Source organism: Anguilla anguilla, chromosome 5 (genome assembly GCF_013347855.1).
Source record: "Anguilla anguilla isolate fAngAng1 chromosome 5, fAngAng1.pri, whole genome shotgun sequence".
Classification (NCBI taxonomy): Eukaryota; Metazoa; Chordata; class Actinopteri; order Anguilliformes; family Anguillidae; genus Anguilla; species Anguilla anguilla.
The window spans coordinates 37,968,170-37,991,587 of NC_049205.1; the positions used below are offsets into that span (position 1 = coordinate 37,968,170).

The window sequence follows — 23,418 nt, forward strand, 5'->3', positions numbered from 1 at the left end:
CGTTAATTTCCGCGGTTCGGCCGGTGAGGATAGCGCGCTGGCAGGAGGCCCCGTCTGAGCTTCAGCGAGCAGGGCGATTACAGATAAAAACAGAAGGGAGCTCTCAGGCTAAAGCGCCGGAGGCGGGGGAACCCGAGAGGGCCCCGAGTGAGCTGTGAGTGAGCTGGGCTCTGCACCGTTAACTCTGCTGTCCCTGCTGCTGCTCCTAAAGCTTCTCCCACTGCTGCTCCTAAAGCTTCTCCCACTGCTGCTCCTGTACTTATTCCCGCTGCTGCTCCTAAAGTTATTCCCACTGCTGCTCCTAAAGCTGCTCCCGCTGCTGCTCCTAAAGCTATTCCCGCTGCTGCTCCTAAAGCCATTCCCGCTTCTGCTCCTAAAGCTATTCCTGCTTCTGCTCTTAAAGCTATTCCTGCTGCTCCTAAGACTATTCCAGCTGCTGCTCCTAAAGCTGTTCCTGCTTCTGCTGCTGCTCCTAAAGCTATTCCTGCTGCTCCTAAGACTATTACAGCTGCTGCTCCTAAAGCTATTTCTGCTGCCCTGCTGCTGCTCATTAAGCTTTTTCTGCTGCTGTTCCTAAAGCTATTCCTGCACAGCTTTTGTAATTTATTCTGTTCATCCCCTCATGGAGATGCTTATTTCTCTTTGATTTAAATTTTTTGTGCAGTCCGATGGCACCAAATCACCAGTTTTACAAAACAAGTCTATTCCAAGACAGCAGCAAATTCAGCACGATAAATAATCACAAGACACAACAAAAAGTGCAAATTACAAGACAATATATCACAAACAATAAATCACAATTAATACCATGTGTAGAAATGCCACTGTGTACCCCTGTAAGAAATTGCCCCCTTCAGAATGAATACACTTGTATTGTATTATACTGTATTGCATTGCATTGCATTGTATTGAATTGTATTGTATTGTATTTTCTAGAGAGATGATCAAGTATTTCTCCAAGATATGCCATAAAGCATCATTAGATATAGCATCACAGTTTGAATGCTCAGGCTCTCTATCAGACATAACAGTACACTTTACAGACTATGTAACATAGTCTTGGTTGTTACCCCACTTGATAAAGTTGGAAAACTGAAGAAAGTAACATGCCATGAGTACAATAACACATATCACCGCAATAGCTTCACTTCAAACAGAATTAGGACATGGAATCATTTTTTTTTAATTGTCACATTTCCTCTCTAATTTTGGATGACACAGTCACAATTTACTGCAAGCTGCTAGCTAATTAACTACAGTTACTGCATTAGAGGACTGTGTGACTATGCAGATGATGTCACAGGCAGCTCACAAGCACCTTATCGAACAACACTCTCACTGCGGAGTTGGGTTACACTGCTGACTGGAGTGCTTCCTAATCATATGGCATCCAATGGGTCTCCTATTCACAGCCAGCACCGGCACAGTCCGGATTCGATCCGTACCGTATTACAACACACAAGGGCCTTTACCAACTTTAACCAAACGTTTAATCACAAGCACGGGCTGTGCAGCCCATTCAGTGTAATCTGCATCATTTTGCCATCTGCTAAGCTACTCTATGTACAGTATCACACACTCACACACACATGCACACACATACACATGCAAACACAGTCACTCACACACACACACCTGAAAGCAGCCTGCAGATGAGGAACAGATAAAGGGTTTATGCGCTCTTTCTTTGGCCAAAGCAGACATTTTTCATCCCTCTTCCTCAGTCGGTTTTTTTTTTCTCAGCGGTGAAAGAACTGGGTCGCGGTGTACGTTTCGAGGAGCGCGCGCGCGCGACTAGGACACGGATCCCTCCGAGATGGCCAGCGGGTCCTCGGGGCGCACGCTTCGCTCATTAAAGACCTCGCTTCAGACACGATCAGCGCCCCCGCCGTGAAATCCGGCCGGTTTTGGCAGGGTCGGGAACGAGCCACGAGGGGCCGGGGTGGGGAGGAGAAGGGCTCGGGGGGGGGGGGGGTATCAGAAAAGGAAGGGGGTGGGGGGGGGGGGGGTGGTTCTTCGGGGGCACTGTATGTTCTGTCACCTTCAATCAAACACCTGCTTCCAGGCGTCTCGTTAGCGGACCCCAGCCTTTTTAGTGCGGCCGGCTCCCTCGCGAACGGGCCGCCGAGGAAACAAACACAAAACGCACAAAAGAGCCGCGTCCCCGTCCAAAAAAATTCACCAGCCTCGGTCCCCGAGTAATCACGGCCCCATTGTTCCAATCGGTCCGCTTTTTCAACGGGGGCGGCCCCCCGCTACCCTGGCCAGCTCATTAAGATAACACAGAAATATGTCCCCCCCCCCCCCCCCCCCCCCCCATTCTCCTACATTTATTAAAGTGGGGTTCATTTTGGCTCCTTTGTTCGGCACTGGAGCCTCCTCTATTGTAAGTACAATTGGAGCCAGGTGGTGCAACAAAGAGGGTGTCTGGAGCGTTTAAAAGGCCAGCCCGTCGATGGCGGACGACGGCGCGGCTCCCCGCGCCGCTCGCCCCCGTGGGCGCCACGGCCACGGCCGCGAAAGCGCAAGCTGGCCTCCGGAAACGAGGATGGGGGTGGGGGGGTATCGGGGCGCGGTTCGGGTCCCGTTGCCCGGTGCGGTACGCTGGTCGTTCGCCTGCTCCGAAATGCCCGACCCTGCCCCCCTGCCCCCCGACCGCGGGAGGAGCCGCGCCGCGTTATTCACGGGGACGTGCGGAGGACGCGAGAAGCCGCCGTCTCTCACCTCGTTCACCTTTCAGCTTATTAAAATCACAGGGAATTAGCTCGCCCATCCGGGGAAGATGGTTAATAATTAAACTGGACTAAAGAAAGAAGTCAAATGAATAACTTTAATGGCATAAACAGTTTGGGGAGAGGGCTGTTTGGAATTCCACAGGTACTCCATTTGGCCGTGAACGGAGCCCGAGACTCGCTCAGCCTGCTAATCGCCAGAATTAATTCAGGCTTCAACCGCACACATTTAATGAATAATATTGCAAAGGTGCTGACAGAGAGAACTGTGACTGGAGTTCACAGTTGTGTGTACAGGGGGTGAGGCAAAGCTTACTTCAAGTAGTTAAAGCGCAATACTAGCAGTAAATGGTAGCAGTAGTATAAGTTCCAACAGCAGCAACAACAACAACATTACTGTAAGCCTGGAAAAGGTATTGCATGCATGTGTGCTTACTGACCTGTCTTGGATTCGTCCTCCTCAAGCTCCTTGCCTTCCTTCCCTATGAAAAACGGATATAAAATAAACGGTTAAACTGAGGCACAATGCACCATTCGGAATGAAGGAAAGGGGCCCTGTGATCAACAGGTGGTTCATTACAGGTTATTGTATCCGCCTCCCTCACGGTACAGTCTTAGGGGACCATGTGGGACCATGTGCGGCTTCCCCCACCTGGCTCAGTTACAAAAAAGAATCGCATGATGACATGGACCGAGTGATTGTCCAGAGCACCACCGTGGCACTGGCCTATTCCACACAAAGGTCACAAGACCATGATGAATAATTGATGAATAATTGGTTATGATGTAATCACAACAATACTGTCACGGCAGGGGTACACAACGCGAGCCGACCCATTTCAGGACTTGTGCCCTTAATTTTTCAATTAGCAGTAGCGTATCTTGAGCTCACATTTGTACAAGCACCAATGATAGCTGCAGAGTGCTAGTGCATCCTAAAGATTTGATTGTGGTTAAGTACACGAGTGAACAAGTGTAGTTTATAGAGCTGTCAGAAAACTAAAGCTAAGGCAACTGGATGGAACGAAAACCAGCACACCGACCGGCCCTCCAGGACCGCAGTTCTGCACCCCACTGCAATGCCATTGTAGCAACATGCTCAGTTCTTCATTACATTTCCATGAAAATGTAAGAACCCCTCCCGAACAGAGTTTAATTAGTTTGATGTAGGTGTTAAGTTCCCCACGACCGTTGGTCTGAAGTCAGCCATGCATTTGTCTTCCTAACGGTCGAGGTGAGGATTTCGGTAGAGCTAGCTAGCCCTTTGTCAGTGCTTGCGGGGTCATTTTTGCTCACTGTTAATCAAGGGTACATGGTATGATTGTATTTTGAAAATATGTTTTTTTCTAGCCTACTGTCCATGTAATTGGCAGGGATGCAAAGCCTCTACAAAATCAGTTCCTCATATATGTGCATGTTTGAAGGGCAGGCTTTCAAGTGTGTACGCACATAGGTCTACATTCATTCACATCTCCCACTCTTCAATTTCCAGCCTTCCTTCAATCTATTTTGCATTCACATTTCAGAAACGCATACTCGTATACTGTATGCCCACGGGTTATAATTTCTCCTTGTGTTCCATTCAAATCATGAGCTTTTCAAGTGGGCTATCCCCCCCCCCCACCCCCCACAATCTTTTCAAAGCACATCTTGCTGTTTATGTCTACCTCCACAAAATCATCATCTGGAAACGATTTTCCTCTGGAATTCGTTTGTAAAGGTCGCGGATTTAATCAGAGGCCTCTTCTGAAATCTGACGCCAGGGGGAAGTTTAGCTGAAAAACCAGGCCTGTTCTGTCACTTCCCTAATGAGGGCAGCTGTTGCTTGAGGGGGGGTGGTGGGGGTGGTGAGCAGGCAACAGGAAGTGAAGAAACCTGCTGGCAAGACGCGTCATCGTTTCGGAGCTCGTCACCTTTCCCTCTCACCTTCCCTGGTAATTCCCTAAATTAGGACAATTAAAAAACGAACACAGGATGTGGGTTAATCTCCCGAAAACACTCCGCTTCTAATCCACTGTTCAGCGCCGCGATAAAAGAGCACGTCGATACTCTTGCCCTGCGAAAGGCAGCCGCGCTCCAAGCCGTTACCTGGGAGACGGCGAAGTTAAGTAAAATCTCAAACCTCAAACCTTAACCTTACCTCTTTTTTTCCACCACAATCAGCACTGGGCCAATCAGAATGCTAGCATCCTTAAAAAAAATAAACAATTGGGCCATATGGAAGTAGACGGAAGTAGAAGTACGTGTCATAAATAGGCACACAAGTATTTGAATAGGACAGTGAGTTTAAATGACTCCAGGCAAGTCTGTACATTTCAGATGAATCGCTCCCAAAACAGCGGGCATCCACGGTGATGTGTCGTGTCAGAAAGACCTTGGAAAAGCTCAGAAGACCACAGTTGTGTTCCCCCCTGTTCGCAGAGCTCCACGTTGAGAAAGAACAGCCTCTGGCTCTGAAAGCAGGAGCCCCAGGCAAGAGCCACGAAGCAGCAAGAGCTGACAGAAGTTTTCTTTCTTTCGCTGAGGACATCAATGTCCCAATGTCAAAACTGGGGGCGTCTGTTAGATACAGTGCTGAAGACTGGATTGGGTCTCAGAGGAAAATATGACCCATCCTAAAATTACTGACGCGTTGGGTCAATTTGCAAAATTTGCCAAGGTAATTCCGTAGGTCCAAATTTTCAGTCGTCCTGCAAGAAAATTGTTATCGATAAAAAAAACTGTCTTCGTACACCATTTTGTACAACATTACTGGATGCCTAAAAAAAGTTCATTTACACTTAAAGTTCTCGACTTCCTCGAAAACCTTCAAAAATCTCTAAGGTGATCCTAATTAAAAACATGCCTCATTTAACTCTCAATTAAGATAGTACCTGTACAACCCTTCATTAGTTCATTAGTTGCATCCTGAAATTACCTCAAAGGTTTTCTGTAGAAAAAAGAGAAAAAAATTAAAGAAAAATGAACTCTAGGGAGGAGTTGCTGGTGGCTCATTCCACTTAGACACTCTCCGGTATCTGCGAGATTAACTGAATTAGGAATTGTTGAGGCAAATGGAATGAGAAAATGACGAAGCAGACGAGCTGAATAGCCTGCTTATTAACATTACGCACACAGCGCCAAACACATTCCCAGTAAATTATTTATTTTTGTGCTGGAAAAGCAGACGGTCTGTATTTGAGGAGAGCAGACAGTCCGCGTTTGTTCAGACAGGGAGAGCAGACAGACGAGAACATGTCACGGTGGGGATCAAACCTCACCTCCGTAAACACAACGGAACTCGTACACGTCCAGAGAGCGGGCCGCCCTATCGACCGCGCCGCACACCCCGCCAAATGGCGCCTGGCTTTTTAAAAATAAATCAACCTGCTTGAAGCATACGGCCATAGACAACTTCCACAACTGCAGCAAAGGGAGAGCTAGAATATGTCTTGTACAGTACTTCCAAATTCCCCCTAATAAACAGAAGTTGTTTATACTGGATGAACACAAGGGGTACCTGCTTTGTTGGGTCTCAGTGACATGAAATGATGAAGCTCGGGCAGCACTGTGCAAAGTCCCTTTATGTGATTCCTTTTTTAAAAATGCCACTGTGCAATCACTTAACCATTCTGACCAAGGTGCCCTTCCAATTAGCATGTGCCCTGCCTAAAGAGGGCCAGAGAGAGGCCGGGAATGAATGTGAGGAAGAAGATTTTTTTTTTTTTTTTGTCAACCACTTTCGAAATCAGTTGCCTGCTTGGAGCTGAGCCAACGGGCGCGCTGCTAGCAGACTCTCACGAGCTCTTTCAGCTCGAAGTGCAATCTCGCGCGCTGCTCCGTCCTGTTAAGATACACATCCACCGCGCCGCACCGATTATGACAGGGAGAAAATATGAGTTACTCCGCTTTATAGCGGCTCTGACCCCTATACCACCGCTATCCCGCGTCTGAGTCAACTTCAATTTGGCCGTGCCCATGAACGCCATTAAAAGATAAGGCGGCCTCAATTAGGCGCCACTTCTCAGCTTTGCAGAGTCCCCTCCATAGCGGATGCACTCAGCAATCCCATTTGCACTATCTGTATTTATATCAATCTGCGCGCGCGCGACTGGGTGTGCGCGCACGAGCGGGTGTGCGCGCACGAGCGGGTGTGCGCGCACGAGCGGGTGTGTGCGCACGAGCGGGTGTGTGCGTACGAGCGGGTGCGTGCGTACGAGCGGGTGCGTGCGTACGAGCGGGTGTGCGCGTATGAGCGGGTGTGCGCGTACGAGCGGGTGTGCGCGTACGAGCGGCTGTGCGCGCACGAGCGGGTGTGCGCGCACGAGCGGGTGTGTGCGTACCAGCGGGTGCGCGCACATGTGTTAGGCGCTCGCACGTGCGTGCGTGTGTTTAGGCGTGTGCGTCTAGTTTGCTCGAGCCTGTGCGTACACGCTCGTAAAAGAAAACTAAAGAGGACCGCGGAGGAATCGGTAATGCAGGCAACTTTCTGAGTAGAAGCAGTGATGGAGTCCCTGTCTGCCATTAATCAAGCAGTCGGTGACCTGTTAACTGAACCACATTTCACTCTGGACTGATGGGCTGACGTGGGAGGGAACGTAACTCACTGATGCCTTGTACTGAAAGGGGGCGGGGGGAGGGGCTGGAGCTCAAAAATCACACACTCAGGAGGTTGCAAACCTTTGCTAATTGGACATATGGATAGTTGACCAGTAGTGAATTATTTTATTTCATTTCATTATTTACATCATATACACATATCTGTTTACACTATACCGTGTATTTTCGCCGGATCCCGCATTTTTATTTTTAAACCCTGGGGGCCCGACGGCATCCAGCTTGTGACCTTTATTCAAATGTCTCTTCAACTCCGGGCAGATCTCATTACAGCTGAGCCAGTGACTACCCACAATCCATCTATTTTCAAAAAACTTTTTTCCTTTATTTCCCCCCCCCCCCACCTCCCACTTCCTCGGCGGTCCTCGTTTGGTACGGCTAATTGTTGAACCGCGCTTAATGACCTTCCAGCCGCGGGAACGGCCTCCGTCGCCTCGGCTTTCCGCTCTCCGGGTTTTCGCGTTCCGCCCGGACTCCGAACCCCCCCGCCGCCGCACATCCCGGTGAGATTATCTTCGCCTCGGCGATGTCACAGTTGCGAATTGCACCGCTGCCCTGCTCTGCCCGAGTTCAGGAGGTAGCGAGACCGCGCGGTCAAGCGAGCGAGAATTCGGTAGAAATGACAATTTCCAAATTCAGACCCTTTAACAGCTAACACCACTGTTAAGCCTTTAACAAAATGAAACCCAAGTGGCTGAAGCTCCTCTCTTATAAAACACAATATGCATTTTACTTGATAAAAGTTGTTAATCAAAGATACTAAACAACTGAATTTTCAAATTTGCAGAACAATATCGTGGACTAACCTTGGTCAAAATTTACAACTCACAAAATTAGTTAAAATTGAAAAAGGGTTTATTACAATTTGTCTTAAGACAAGATGGGCGCTATGCAGACGCCAAACATTGCTACCTCGATGTTTGGGACAGACATGATTGGATATTAATGAAATGTTAGTGGTGCCAGTATGTCGTAAGATTAGGTCAGACAATAAATGTACCATGTAACAGGGCCAGTAGTACCACCCTGGTAGTAGTACCACCACATCATTCTTGTACAGCATGACCAATAATTTTGAATATTGTGCCGGTGGACGAGTGAAACAATTATAATGTTGAGAAATTGCGGGTGTCAGAGTAAGGTCTTCTCAGAGAACTGTTGAAGCCACATCTGGACCCCTGGTGACACACACACACACCTTTAATTGGACACATTAATTGGGCCATAAAGAGTCACCCCTCCCCCCTCACGCCAGAGTTAATTCCACGGCCTCTTTCTCTTTGTGCTTATCTCCAGCCTGAACTGGGCTTGGAACCAAGTCTTATAGTACAGTGCCATTTCTGCAGTCATCATTTCTTCATTATCGGGCCGTGCTACAGCTCGCTATGGTGTGCAGAAAGTAAGGTTGGTGTGGGGGGGAGCGAGGGGGGGGGGGGGGTTTGGTTGGGGGAGAGTTAATGAGGCCTCCCTCCCTCATCTCTCACCTTCGGGAACAGGCTGTGACTCAGCGCTCTCGCTCGCCGCTGGAGACGCTCGCCGCTCACCCCCGTCGCAGAGGGAGTTTCACATAATTATCATGGAGGCTGCTCTAAAGATGAAACCTTCAAACCCTCACCCCCCGCCAGACCCCCCAACCCCCCCCCCCCTCCCCCCACATGGCAAGTACTTTAATGACATATCAGAAACAACGGAGCGCTTCATTTGACACTGCTGTAAAGACGATGTTCGCCGTCTTCGCCACGGGACACCGGGTCAGTCCTGGAAGGCTAATGTTGGCAAAACTGTCCAGGGCGCTGCTGACAGAGACGCTACCGTCATGACTGCCATTGAAATTACTGTACGTTAGCTCGATCTTACCAACCCAGAGCATTCTCTGCTTTTTTTAAGCCACACATACGCGAAACAACTGCTTTAAACACTTTATACAGCTACTGTATATGTACGTGCTCCTGGAATTATTACTCTGGAATCCGGAGAAGGCGAAAATCAACCATTCCAAAAGATTTGGTTTTCTACCATAGATAACTTCTTTGAACAAAAAAAGTTGGTTTCTCCCTCTCCAAGTCTGAGAGGGAGAAACCAAACTCATTCAAGCTGTAAAGAGTGGTCTTAAGATCTCACTTAGAGGACTGGTTTTGCCTTGTTGTGTTGTCAGTGATGACATCACTTTGTTCTGTTCAAAATTCTGCTGGAACGTTATTCTGCTCTAAATTATTACATCACCCTGATCTGTTCTAAACCATGACATCACATCTTTATGTTAGAAGAGGTGACATCATTTGTTGCATTGTAAATGAAGACGTCACCATTTCGTGTTCTGAGTTATGATTCACCTAGATCTGTTGTAAGTAATGACATCACTCAGTTCTGATATAAATGATGACATCACAAAAGGGCCTCACCTTTCTTTATCTCCTCGCAGATTTTCCTGCCACAGATGACCGCCAGGGCAATGAGCAGACCCAGGAGACAGATGGCCAGGCCCACGGTCACCCACAGCGCCACCGGCGGGAACGCCATATTCAGGCCCGTCACAGAGGGGGCTGAGGGGAGAGGCAGTCTGTTAGCCGGGGGGAGCTGGACCATGTGCCTCCTTTCGTCTTCATCAATATCATCGTCATGACCATCAATATCATCACCATCATCATCATCATTGTCATTGTCATCACCACCTTCATCATCATCATCATCAATATCATCATCCTCATCATTGTCAAGACTATCATAATCATCATCACCATCATCTTCTTCATCATCATTATCACCGTCATCATCATCATCAATATCATCATCCTCATCATTGTCAAGACTATCATAATCATCATCATCATCATTGTCAAGACTATCATAATCAGCATAATAATCCACATTGACAACACTATCATCATCATCATCCTTGTCAAGACTGTCACAATCATCATGATAATAACCCACACGGTCATCACTAGCACCATCATCATAATAATCATCACCGCGATCATCATCATTACCATACCATACTTCCACAATGCTACAGTTTGCCTCCATGTCTTTCTTCTCCATTCCACATTTACAATAGAGTAAGGCTCGCCAAGCTGTCAACGTAACACTGCCATAACTACGCAAAGCCCCACGCACTTAACCACTGCACACGCTCACGTCCTCATTCAGCCGTGCTTCTCTCTGCGGCTCCATTTCATTTAATTACGTTTGCCGCGCGAGCGGAAACAGCTGGGCTTCCGAGAGACCGGGGCGAGGATAGCGGCCCATCGTCCCGTTTCGCCGGAGAGACCTTCAACCCGCGAGGGAGACGGCGGCGCGGCGAAAATGAAAGCGCCAAAACAAACCGGTCATTGAGACATAGAAATATCGTCAGCTGCCCCCTCAGATTTCCCCCGGGCGCTTGGGGGAGAAACAAAGCCAAGGAGAGGAGACGGCGGAACCCGTGAAAACACCTGCGAGGCGGGAGGCGACGCAGACGTGCTTCCGCCGCACAGCCCCTTCTCAGAAAACAGCTCGAAGAAGAGAAAAGGCGATAAATGGACTAAGCAACAGCGAGAAAATGACAAGGCATCTATTACAACCTGACTCGGGCGATGAGGAAAATGGGACTGTGATTCTGGGCACAGATGAGGTCAATATCAAGCGCCACCTTTCTTTTGTGTCGTTTTTTCTTTGTGTGTGTGTGTGTGTGTGTGAGAGTATGAGTGTGTGTTTGGTGACCAGCAGCTCTAAAAAGAAAATTACCCATTTCTTTCCTCAAAAAAAAAGGAAAAGAAGGCACAGAAATATGGCTTGATAATTTGGGAATATTATACTCAGACAGCAGAAAACATGGAAATAATTAGACTTCAGTCTTGATGCAGGAGAGTGCTCAGTGGCCATCCTCCCTGAAACTAACAGAGAAAGAGAGAGAGAGGGAAAGAAAGAAAGAGGGAGAGAGAGGAGGCCTATTCAACCGTTAACACAAGTAACAAATTTCTCTCGGTACAGCTAAGGGGTGGGAGGACGCAGGTAATCTCTTCAACTCCTCAAAAATTAATCTGTCAGAGCAGGTTATCTCTGTTCTCACCAACTTCCACTAAATGCACCCACAAGAGAATTGCGGATGAACTACAGAATTCCTTTAAAAAAAGGATAAAATCAAACTGCAGACCAAAAAACAAAAAAAAAAAAAAACTCTTTAATTCAGAGGTGTTGCAATACAAAAGAAATATCTAAAAAAAAAAGTTTTTAACAAGTAATAATAACAAGGAGGAAGAACTAATAAATGTGTCAGGTACTATGGGAAAGGAGTAAAGATGGCGTTCTCTCTTTCCCTCCCTCTCTCTCTCTCTCTCTCTCTCTCTCTCATAGCTCCCTCAGGGCCGGCTGATAAAGACAAATGCCATCGCCAGCTCTCATTTCAGCACCTAGACCCCCGAGGGCTGAGCCACGCTATTTTTTCTTCCTCTGTTGTTTGATGATGTGATTTTGTTTTCTTCAGAAACAGATTTGTCTCTAATGGCTGTTTTCCAACCCTCTTCTTTTCTTTAACCCCCCCCAACCCCCTCTCCATCCCACCCCACCCAATTCGCCGCCTCTTTTCTTCCCATTCCTTCTCATCACTAGCTCCCTTCCTCTTTCCCTCAGCCTCCCTCACCTTTCTCTCTCCAACTCTCCCATTATCTCACGTCTATATTTTTCTCTTTCTTTGCCAGCTATCTCCTTTTTTCTCTCTCTGTCTTTCTCCAGCCTGCCTGCTTACTGCCTGCCTGCTCTCCCTTACTGTATCTCCTTCTCTCCACTCTGGCAGCCAAGACAGAGAGAGAGAGAGAAAGAGAAACAGAGAGAGAGAGAGAGAGAGAGAGAGAGAGAGAGAGAGAGAGAGAGAGAGAGAGAGAGAGAGACAGAGAGAGAGAGAGAGAGAGAGAGAGAGAGAGAGAGACAGCAGCCGTTTTAGCAGAGAGTTTCCTATACTGAGCCGTATGGGATAGCGCCAAAGCTTCCGGCGCTACATTAGAACAAAAAAAGCCAGCGAGAACACGCACCGCCCCTGTTCCCAGGCTTCCGTCTGCCAGAGAATTTCCACGCAAAGCAAAAAGGCTTTTGCGTTATCCTTCGTCTCCTTCATCCTGACGGAAGCAGTATAAATTAGGGATAAAGTGTCCTGAAAGGGTTCTTGAACTACCGCCTGAGCTACTGTCGGCGTGCACGGGTTCGAGGGGGCGGCCGGAAACCGAAGCTTCAGGATGACGTCCTCGGGGATTAATCTGGGAGAGCTGCGGTCCGCCGCGCGGCGACGGAGCCGCCCGGCTCCCACGCAGTTAAGGGGAGGGTCTGCGGGACGAGCCGAGAGCGAACGCAACGCACTCCCGTCCTGGTTTTATAACCTGGCTGCTAGGCAGAAAGGCAACAGGAAAGTTGCCTGGCAACAGTGTGGGCAAGGCCGGGGTAGCATAAGGGGTAAAGAGCTACCCCTACAGTATAACCTACGGTTCAAGTGTTTAGGGTTCGATACCCAGGTAGGACATTGTACCTTTGAGCAACCCAAATTTCTTCTGATACTATGTACATAATTCAAAAGTTGTGTAAGTTGCATTGGAAGAGTGTCTGCTAAATGGCAGTGATGTACTGCCCCCCCCCATTGAAATTTGTTTTTAAAGCCATTCCCATATGTAGATATTGAAGATAATAACAATGGCAGACTTGGATATAGAGTACACAAGCTTTTATAAACTGAAGAAAGATGCAATTATGTTCACTGGTTCCATCTTCAGCACCCACCCTTAGCACCCTACTGTGCTGTGTACATACACTGCCCGGCCAAAAAAAAAAGTTGCACTCTAATATTTAGTTCGACTGCCTTTAGCTTTGATTACGGAACGCATTCGTCGTAGCATGGTTTCGACAACCTTATGCAACGTCACATCATTTATTTCCGTCCAGAATAGCATTAATTTTTGGCCGAGATCTTGTATTGACGACTGGAGAGTCGAACCACTCCGTAAAGTCTTCTCCAGCACATCCCAAAGACTTTCAATGGGGTTAAGGTCAGGACTCTGGTGGCCAATTCATATGTGAAAATGATTCCTCATGCTCCCAGAACCACTCTTTCACAATTTGAGCCCGTGAATCTCGGCATTGTCGTCCTGGAATATGCCCGTGCCATCAGGGAAGAACTAGAAATACCGCCTCTCGGTTGTATGCCTACCAGCAGCCAGTTTGGATATAAAATGTCATCACTTCATCATTTTATTCTATTAGACATTTGAGTGAAACTTTGTCAAAATTAGTGTATGAATTCTTGAGTTATGGCCAAAAACATGTTTTGACCTTTGACAACTAAAATCTAATCAGTTCATCCTTAAGTCCAAGTGGACGTTTGTGCCAAATTTGAAGAAATTCCCTCAAGGCGTTGCTGAGATATCGCGTTCACAAGAATCGGGACGGACGGACGGACAGACAACCCGAAAACATAATGCCTCTGGCCACAGCTGTGCCATCGCGGAAGCATAAAAAATCCATTGATGGGATAACCTGGTAATTCAGGACATTCAGGTACTCAGCTGACCGCATAACGTTGCTGAGCCTAGACCTGACCAATTGAAGCAACCCCAGATCATAACACTGCCTCCAGAGGCTTGTATAGTGGTCACTGTCCAAAAAAATACAAACGGCAAATTTTTTTTTTTGGCCAGGCAGTGTACCTTTAGTATTCTCTTACAATGTGTCCAACAACACACTTAGTATTCACTCACAGCAACGTTTATTGTACATTCTTCTCATTTTCTTTGCATTCTCCTATAACATGCATGCCTACTCTTTGCATTCTCCTATAACATGCATGCAGTCTTAGCATTCTCCTATAACATGCATGCAGTCTTAGCATTCTCCTATAACATGCATGCAGTCTTAGCATTCTCCTATAACATGCATGCAGTCTTAGTATTCTCCTATAGCATGCATGCATACTCTTAGCATTCTCCTATAACATGCATGCAGTCTTAGCATTCTCCTATAACATGCATGCAGTCTTAGTATTCTCCTATAGCATGCATGCACACTCTTAGCATTCTCCTATAACATGCATGCAGTCTTAGCATTCTCCTATAGCATGCATGCATACTCTTAGCATTCTCCTGTAACATGCATGCAGTCTTAGCATTCTCCTATAGCATGCATGCATACTCTTAGCATTCTCCTATAACATGCATGCATACACTTAGCATTCTCCTATAACATGCATGCATACACTTAGCATTCTCCTGTGACATGCATGCATAATCTTAGCATTATCCTATGACATGCATGCATACACTTAGCATTCTTCCATGACATGCATGCATACACTTGGCATTCTCCTATGACATGCATGCATACTTTTAGCATTCTTCCATGACATGCATGCATGCTCTTAGCATTCTTTTATGACATGCATGTATACTCTTAGCATTCTGCTATGACATACATGCATACTCCTAGCATTCTCCTACGATGTGGGTGTGTGCAGTTATAGTCAGTAAAACAGCTTGTTAAGAATGAGCAGTGCAGGCTTCCTACTTCCTTCCCATCCCACTGCTGAATTTTGACATTTGCCAGATTATATAAACCTCATTATTTGTTTCCTCTGTATACCAGAGGGTAGATCTCAGAGGGAATTTAAATAGTAAGAATAATAATAGAAACTGCCGACAAGAAATGTCAGAGGACAGATTATCCGGACAGGGAAAAACACAAGATGGGATAAGCAATTATTTTTGTTTGGGGGGATTTGGATTGAGTAAATTACTTTGGATTTGTTTCAGGCTTAACCCCATTTTTCATCACAGTCGAAAAGGTGAATGAAAATGTGCGTTGAAGGCGTCATTCCCCCCACAGAACTACAGGACCCGCTGTCTACTCCCACCAGTCTCCTCCTGAGCATCACTAGCCCCAGAGCATGCTGGGAGATGAAACATTTTGGCAAACAGAGATGGATGGGCATGGCTTTTTGGCTTGTCAGCAATTTTGCTGCAGTTTTTTTTCTTCCTTTTTTGCTTTTCAATGAATTGCTCCTGAGCCAACTTCTTGAGAGAAGTCTTACTGGCACGCAGAAAAGAAAATCATCCTACTCTCTTGGATGCTTTCACGTACGTCTATTTATATCGTGTCTTAAAAAACGGAATTAACGTCTTCCTTTGATGGCTGTGGCTAACAGTATCAACAACACAACTCACAGGAACCCACCCACGTTCTCTCTCTCTCTCTCTATCTCTCTCTCTCTGTCTCTTGCTCTCTCTCTCTCTCACATGCACACATACACATACAGTGTGAATATGGACAAACATGTAAACATATGCATATGTGCCTAAAAACACACCAAAGGTAGTGAGTGTGTGGTTAACATAAAAAAACACTTTTCTTAGAGGAGGAAATAAAAGCTATTGGAAGGAGAGGATGAAACAAAAATATGGCACTGTGATCTATAAAGGTAAACCCAGACTGTCTGCTTGAACATAAACCCAGACTGTCTGCACATAAACCCAGACTGTCTGCCTGAACATAAACCCATACTTCCTGTTTGAACATAAACCCAGACTGTCTGCACTTAAACCCAGACTGCCTGCTTGTACATAAACCCAGAATTTCTGTTTGCACACTTCGTTCTAAGGTCTTCCCTCTCAGAGTTGGATCAGAGAGGCAACGTTAGTGAGTGGCAAGTCGTGGTTCTGCTTAACAGCCAGGGATGAACAGCACCATATTGCCGAGACCCCTCGCTCTCTCCTTCCCTCCCGCCCTCCCTCCCTCCCTCCCTCCCTCCGTCTCGTTTCGGGAAGCTGGGTCTATGAACTTGTCAGCGGATGCCGCCTCCAGCACTGCCCCTGGTGACCACTCTCCCTGCACATCTGCACGGACGGGGGGGGGGGGTAGAGAGGGGCACAAAATGCTGAAATAAGGGACTTCAAAGCAAGCACATCCACCACGGGACAACCCCCCCGGTTGCCATCCCCATGCAGGACACCTATTTTGCCGGGCTGGTCTAACTTGGCCTCACCGCCAATTTTAGACTAAAAACGAAGGCAACCCCTGCGCCCCCGCTGTCAAAACAATGTGCTGTCGCTCAGATAAACACCCACCGTGTATGAAGTGCCGTATGGTGCACTGCGACTGTAATTAAAGTCAGCAGAATCCCATTACGTAACACACGCTGAGCGCTCAGTGAATCTAAACAAAAACCCTAAAGAGCGACGGCAATAACACTGATGAAGGAACACGCCGCCTGAATTGAGCCTGCCAGCCGGAGCTCTTGAATTCGAATCGGAAATGCTATCCTATTATCGCGTGTCTTATGTAAAAGCAAAGGTCAAAGAGGGCTGCCTTATGTCGGTGGCAGTGAAGGAGGGGGGGGGGGGGGGGGGGGGGGGGTGCTGGCTCTCCATTCAATTTCAGGCTCTGTCATAACGTTCTGTGGCCATCTATTTTTCTTGCAGTGGGAATTTACTGAGTTCATTTTCTTTTCTTTTCCAGGGAAGCACAAAACGCTGCAGGATCTTACGCAATGCAAAAACGCTAGTCCACAGAAACACAACGAGGGCGTCCGTGTTAGCGAACGCACTGTTGCTGCACTGTTGTTCCATTCAGAGTTTGGAATTACGCGGCTCCACCTGAGATGTTTGCCAAAAATGACTAATTAGTTATTAACACAGAAACATTCTTTGCCTCTTTTCATTGTACTGTACAATAAACGCCTAATTTGATTGATATATTTTTAAAAAATCAATACAGACATTATATTGAACGGTGCTACATGAAGGAATTGGGAGTTCTCAAACGTGTCACCAAGTTATACTAATTACACACATAATCCTATGGAAGGAGTGCCGAGGTCTGAGAGATGTGAGAGCATGAACAGGAGGCCGGACCACGCCCCCCCAGCCCGGTCTCTTAAGGCAGCGGTCAGGTTTGGTCAGATCAGCCGTGGTCAGTCAGGCCAGCTCCACAGGAGATTCTATTAAAAGATCATCGGAAGCCCCCGGGCTGACAGAGACTCCATCACACAGCGCGCAGCACCAAGCCTCAGAGAGTCCGGCATTAAGACATCACCGGGCAGAGCGGGCTATTGATTTTTCCCTCTGTTCCCCGCTCTTTTTTAAAAATGTTATTTATTAATTTTTAATTGACCAAAAGTGGCAGTGACAGCTGAACTGAAGCAAAGTTTTTTGTCAAAGTAATCAGTTCAAAAAAATCCCGTGTCTAAATTTTTAATTGGCTTTTACCACAAGAGGGGGACGGGGGGGAGGCAGAGGGTGTGTTGGAGGCAATCGCAAGTGACATCTACCGGGGAGAGATGCTGACCGTGTTGCCAGGCTGATGGTGTCTAGTGTGGAGCTCATGGGGAGGGTGAGGGAGGGTGAGGGAGGAGGAGCCAGCAGCTCGAAGGCGGACCTTACATGTCCTCTCGGGAATGAATGACGCCACTGAAGCCCAATGCCAGCGAGGCACCACATTCTCCAATTATGCGTCCCAAAAAACTGGCCTCTCCCAATGGCTCCACAGTTTTCTGAACCCTCCCCCCCCAATGACCAATTTAGTAAATACTGTAAATGTATTTTTTCTGACCTACACCATATTAACATTTAGATTGGCATGGTAGAGAATGTAACACGCAAAACATGTAAACACTGCAAAAACCAAAATATAAGTAAATCTTAACAAGTCTTAAATTTAGACTTTAAATTTATTTCCATTTATTTTTTCTAAGAAAGTTTTGCTCATTTCAAGAGTTGCCAAAGGGGTAAAGAAATTTTACTTGTCAAGTAAAAACTAACTTAAAACAAGCTAATATTTTAGACTTTTTAGAGGAAAAAAAAAAGATTTTAAATCTCATTAAAAGAATATAAGTTTTGTTTGAATTGTTTTGTTTGCTGTGTGTACTCTAGAGTAAGCGCAGTACAGTTTAATTTTACTGGTGTCCTTGTCACTGGAAAATGTATTATATACAGAAGGATTTTTTTTTTAATGTGCCATCTCATGGCTCACATCAACCTCTCCCACACCCCACCAGCGGCTCCTGACCCACAGTGGACTGGCCACCCTTCATGATCTCACATGTAACAGGTCACGCCAAAGCCAAGGGGATGGATTTCAGCATTGTGAATGGGCCTCATTCAGTCCCACTGGACTGAGTCAGATGAAGTTACACGCATCACACTGGTTTCATGCAGGAAGAAATAAACATAACCAAAGCTGGAGGATAGCAGTGCCTCCTAAATATAAGAGCGTCCCAAAGTAGAGTATTTTATTAACCCTTTAACCCCATTCCCCTAAACCATTCTGTAAGTGACTCTCAATGTCAGGCCAGCAACACATCACAATCCTGGGGCAGCTGAGGACACGGGCCCAGGCATCGGCCTCCACAAGACTGATTTATACGGCCAAACTAAACCTTTCCCAGGGTTTTACTGCACTCATAGAAGCACAGTGGGGATGTGGTAAAGTGTCTCAACTGGATCCACCTTGGAGAAGATAAACAAAGTTATTTACCACACATGTCAAGTTGAACAAAACAGGAAGTGCCAACAGGCGGACGAGTGAGGAGAACTCAAATAAACAAAACGTGGCATTGTCACCGGCTGCAGGTTTGACGGCCTCTTTTCTCCATTGATTCTGAGACTTGTATTTCAACCATCATTAAATGGAAATAAAAAATACACACGTACACACACAAACATCCACGCAGATGCACTCAATGAAAGTTTCCAAAGTTTCAGTTAATGGCAAAGTTGTGCACTGAAATTGCCTTATGCATGATGCCATCTCCAGAAGATTACATAATGGTGGAATATCTTAAAATAAAAAACATCTCTGCCTAAGGCTCATATTATAAAAATAAATCTAATTTTCTTCTGTTGCAATCTTTTGTGGTTAGAATGATGGAAATTCTTGCAGCATAAGAGGGCCTCAGTCTGGTACAATATGAAGCCTCCTATTAACCGACCGGCTTTAAGGTTCGAGGATGATTCTGCAGGTTTTTCTGTCTTTCATAAAAAACCATTAAAGCGGAATTCAGAAAGCTGGAAGCAGTGCACCAGAGCAATGGCCCATTGCAGCATCACAGTAAAGTAAACATAAATTATGCAGTGTGACATCACAGAGATTTTTTAAATGACATTTTTGGCTGCTGCTTAAGAAACAACACTGTGGTGCACGGATGAGCCCCACGGTCTCAATGCTGAATCTGGACTGTGCCAGAGCCGACTGTGGCTGGTAGTTCCTTACGGTGACACGCAACTAGCAATCACATCGGCCAGGGTATGGGAGGGTTCAGAGGGTTAGGGGTCTGCGTTTCATCTCTATTTACGGACCCCCGCTGGCTGATCGGGCGCCCGTGGACCGCCCGCAAAAGTCACAATTCTTCCGACTCCGTTCTATGCGAGCTTAGCTACAGTTTTCAGTGTGAAAAGAAGCAGCTGGTGACACCACGTGTTGCATAGGAGAACTACAGATGTCTACACTCTCAAATTGGCATTGATATTTGCGTAGGAACGTGGCTGCGGTTCCAGATACACTAAATGACCAAATGTATGCGGACACCCCTTGGTCTGGGGCCGTTTTTCATGGTTTGGGCTAGGCTGCTTAGTACCAGTGAAGGTAAATCTTAATGCTTAATTCTAGACGATTGTGTGCTTCTAACATTGGGGCAACAGTTCTAGGAAGGCCCTTCCTTGTTTCAGCATAACAATGCCATAGGGCACACAGCGAGGTCCATATAGAAATGGTTTTGTTGAGACCAGTTTGGAAGAACTTAAATGGTAGTTGTAAACTCAATGTACGTAGGCCTCACCCTCCATCTTTGTTCTGAACACTTACCACTTTGCTTAGTCATTGTATTGATACATAATTGTGATCTGTTCCCTTCTGTACCTCAAGCTATAATTTTTTTACTGGGCAGGTTTAAATTAAGGCCTTCCAATCTCATGCTCTGCAACGTGTATATATACGACGCTTGTGTATATATAGATTTACATTACATCTTCTCGTCAACCTTCTACAACACAGCCATGCCCTCTTTGGCAAATAATACCAGGCTGCCTGAAACATGGTAATTTTCCTAGTGCCCAAAGTCCCGGGCACAAAGAGAACAGCAGTGGAAGCACTTTTAAAGAGTCTATTTTGAACTGGATTAGAAAAAAAACCGAAGTGTTGGACTGCTGTGTGGAGTTTTATGTTGAACCACAAATGTTGAATAGTGTTCAATTAGAGCTTGATTATAAACTGTAAACTGCAGTTCCTTTTTACTGCACGTACTTGCATGCCACCTGGGCCATAATCTGTCTTTTCAAATTAGGTGCTTGAAAGTATCTGGATGCGTACGAGCAGCTAGATTTAATCACATATAATAGTATACATGTACAAGGACTGTATGCCATGCTTGAGCTGCCATGCCCCATTATAACCAATGATTCTCCCCACTTCACGGCTTGTCAGGGTTGCCAGAACAGGATCTCATGTCTCTCAACTCATCAGTCTCTCACTGCTCTTGTCCCAGTCGCAGTTGGCAGCCCTATTCTCTCTCTCTCTCTCCCTCTCTATCTCTCTCTACTCTACCTCTCTCTCTACTGTGCTTTATTTGCATGACAAGTAAACAGTGTTGCAAAATCAGCGAGATACATAAATGACAAACATCAAACCCTCACAACCAGGAAAGAAGGAAAAAAAGAATAACAATCACTTGTAAACAAATGTAAACGCACACACACACACACACACACAAAGTGGGCCTTGGTCTCCACCTCTGCCAGATTGCAGTGGGCACACAGCCTGTTCTTTGACAGCCAGATATTTTTATGGCAACCAGTTTCAATGGTAAGGCTGTGGTCACAGAGTCCGTACATTGTTAATGTGTGTCTTTGTTTCGGGTTTTTAACTCTAGTGAAATATTCTGACAGTGAGTAATTGTCATTATTGTCAGAATTACATTCCCAGTTTATTGCTTAATTTAGTTTCTTCACGCCAATTGTCAATATAGACATTTTTGTTGTCAATGTAAACCGTTTTTTGATGGCTTAATTCATCCCAGCACATCTGGGACATGTAATACATCTTTGCAAAACGCAAGGTAAAATTCTTCAATTTGATTTTCATCCCATTGTTTGTTTCTGTTCTGAAACAGAGCCCCATATTTCACTCCAATAAAGGAAGATGAGTTGGATAATACAGTCAATATTTTTAGCCAAATGTTTATAGGGGAATTGAATTTAGAAATGTTTTTTTTTTTTAATGGAACAGTAGGCCTGGCCTGCTTTGTCCTTAAATGCTTTATTGCCATGCTGAAACTCCCTCTAGCACTAATCATGAGACCTAGGTAAGAGTAGCTGGTGGTGTGCTCCAGGGTGTTGGCTCCTAGGGTGAAGTGGTACCTGTTTCCCTGCAATACGGCTTTGTCCTGGAAGACCATTTTTCCGGATTTACTGTCAGTGCCCAGGTCTGACAGAATTGCTCTAGGTATGACAGGCTGTGCCATAACCCCTGTTCTGTGGGTGACGGGAGAACCAGGTCATCCGCATGGAATACAAATTTAATTTCTTTATCATGAAGAGTGAGTCCAAGAGCAACAGACTATTCCAACTCTAAAGCCAATTCATTGATATAAATTTTGAAGGGTGTCAGACTCAGACTGCAGCCCCGTCTCAATCCATGCCCCTTAGTGAATTCAGTTCTATTGTTTCCAATTCTAATACTACATGTATTTCCTGCCGAGATCAATAATATGATGCCACAGACTTTATCCCAACACCATTACGTAAGATTTAAAAAAAAATAGTCCATCATGCCAAATTGAATCAAATGCTTTTATGAAATCAACAAAACATACAAATATGTTTCCTTTGTTTCAATGTGCTCATTTCTCTCTCTCTCTCTCTCTCTCTCTCTCTCTCTCTCTTTCTCTCTCTCTCTCTCAATTGGTAGGTATGCCATCTTCCAAGTTGGCAGAGCATTACCCATACCAATATAGCACAAAAGGTTTGGCACTTTTCTTGCTTTCCCACATAAATCACAGTAATGGCCACAGTCCTTACTAAAATTAACTTCTGTGCCCTTTCACCTCGTATAAACACAAAGGATTCAGACAGCCTACAAATTCACACAGCCACACAATACAATAAAGCCGCAAGTGTTAGTGATTCTGTATTTCATCTTTATTTTATTCTTCCACTTCTCATATGTATTATGCTTCTCCTTTGCTATTTCAACTGCTGAATGCCCCAGACCACTGATTATTAATTCTCTCTATTGCTCTATATTTATTTCAATCAATAAAAAAAACATTAGATCTCATAAACAAATAACATCATTTGTTCAAAGTAATTAATTAGAGGACACACAGACAAAACTTTTTTATACATTTTGTTTGTTTTAGGAATTGTGTATGTACAGATGTAAGGGTATGTCAAATGTTCGTTATTTGTTTTGGTTTTGAATATGCCTGATAACACATTGAACCATGCTGAAAAAATAATCAGTTAAACTTTACTAAATCATTACAATAGCAGTTGCATAAATGCTGGATGAATTGCAGCAGTAATCACAGTCAGTAATCACACATAGTAAACATCCCTCTCCCTCTCCCCCCTCCCTCCCGAAAATGGAAAGTGTTATGTGCTTCCTTCCGGCTCTATTTAGACTTTCTGATTTATGCACCTATTTAAGTGCTTTTTGTGGCAAATCAAAGTTACACCTGTTCCTAAGTATTCAGACTCACACTGTGCATGTGTTTATCTCTGATATTGGGAGGTGCTTCCTTGCATGCACAGAAAAAATGTAAATTTGCTCAGTTTATGCACAGGCCCACAGGGCGTCAAATATACTGCAATTCCACTTTGTCTGCGTTTCTAGTACACTTCTGAATTTCAAATTGTTTTCAATATGCACATTTGAACATAGTCTATTAAGCCAAAAAGTGGCACCTCACTGTGTTACAAATACTCTGTTTATGTATTGATTTACAGAGCATATTTTGTTTCTATTTGACTCACGTGACCAGAGTGAAATTTTCGGTCTCTCAGTTTAAAAGGCCTGTGTGGAGAAACGAGGGGTAAAATTATCACACATATAATGAAGCGGAAGGCTGACTCAGAATGGGAATTTA

General features: G+C 45.6%; 1 protein-coding gene across 5 annotated transcripts in view; it reads right to left on the reverse strand.

Moving 5' to 3' along the window:
* LOC118227548 (CD276 antigen-like) overlaps positions 1–23,418 on the reverse strand; it is an 87,031-nt gene that overhangs the window by 22,002 nt on the left and 41,611 nt on the right. For all 5 annotated transcript variants that reach the window (XM_035418121.1, XM_035418118.1, XM_035418117.1 and 2 more), the window contains exons 5-6: positions 9,731–9,871; positions 3,173–3,214 (exon numbers count right to left, since the gene is read on the reverse strand). In XM_035418121.1, the coding sequence (XP_035274012.1) occupies positions 3,173–3,214; positions 9,731–9,871 (183 nt within the window). The remainder of the gene's footprint in view (positions 1–3,172; positions 3,215–9,730; positions 9,872–23,418) is intronic.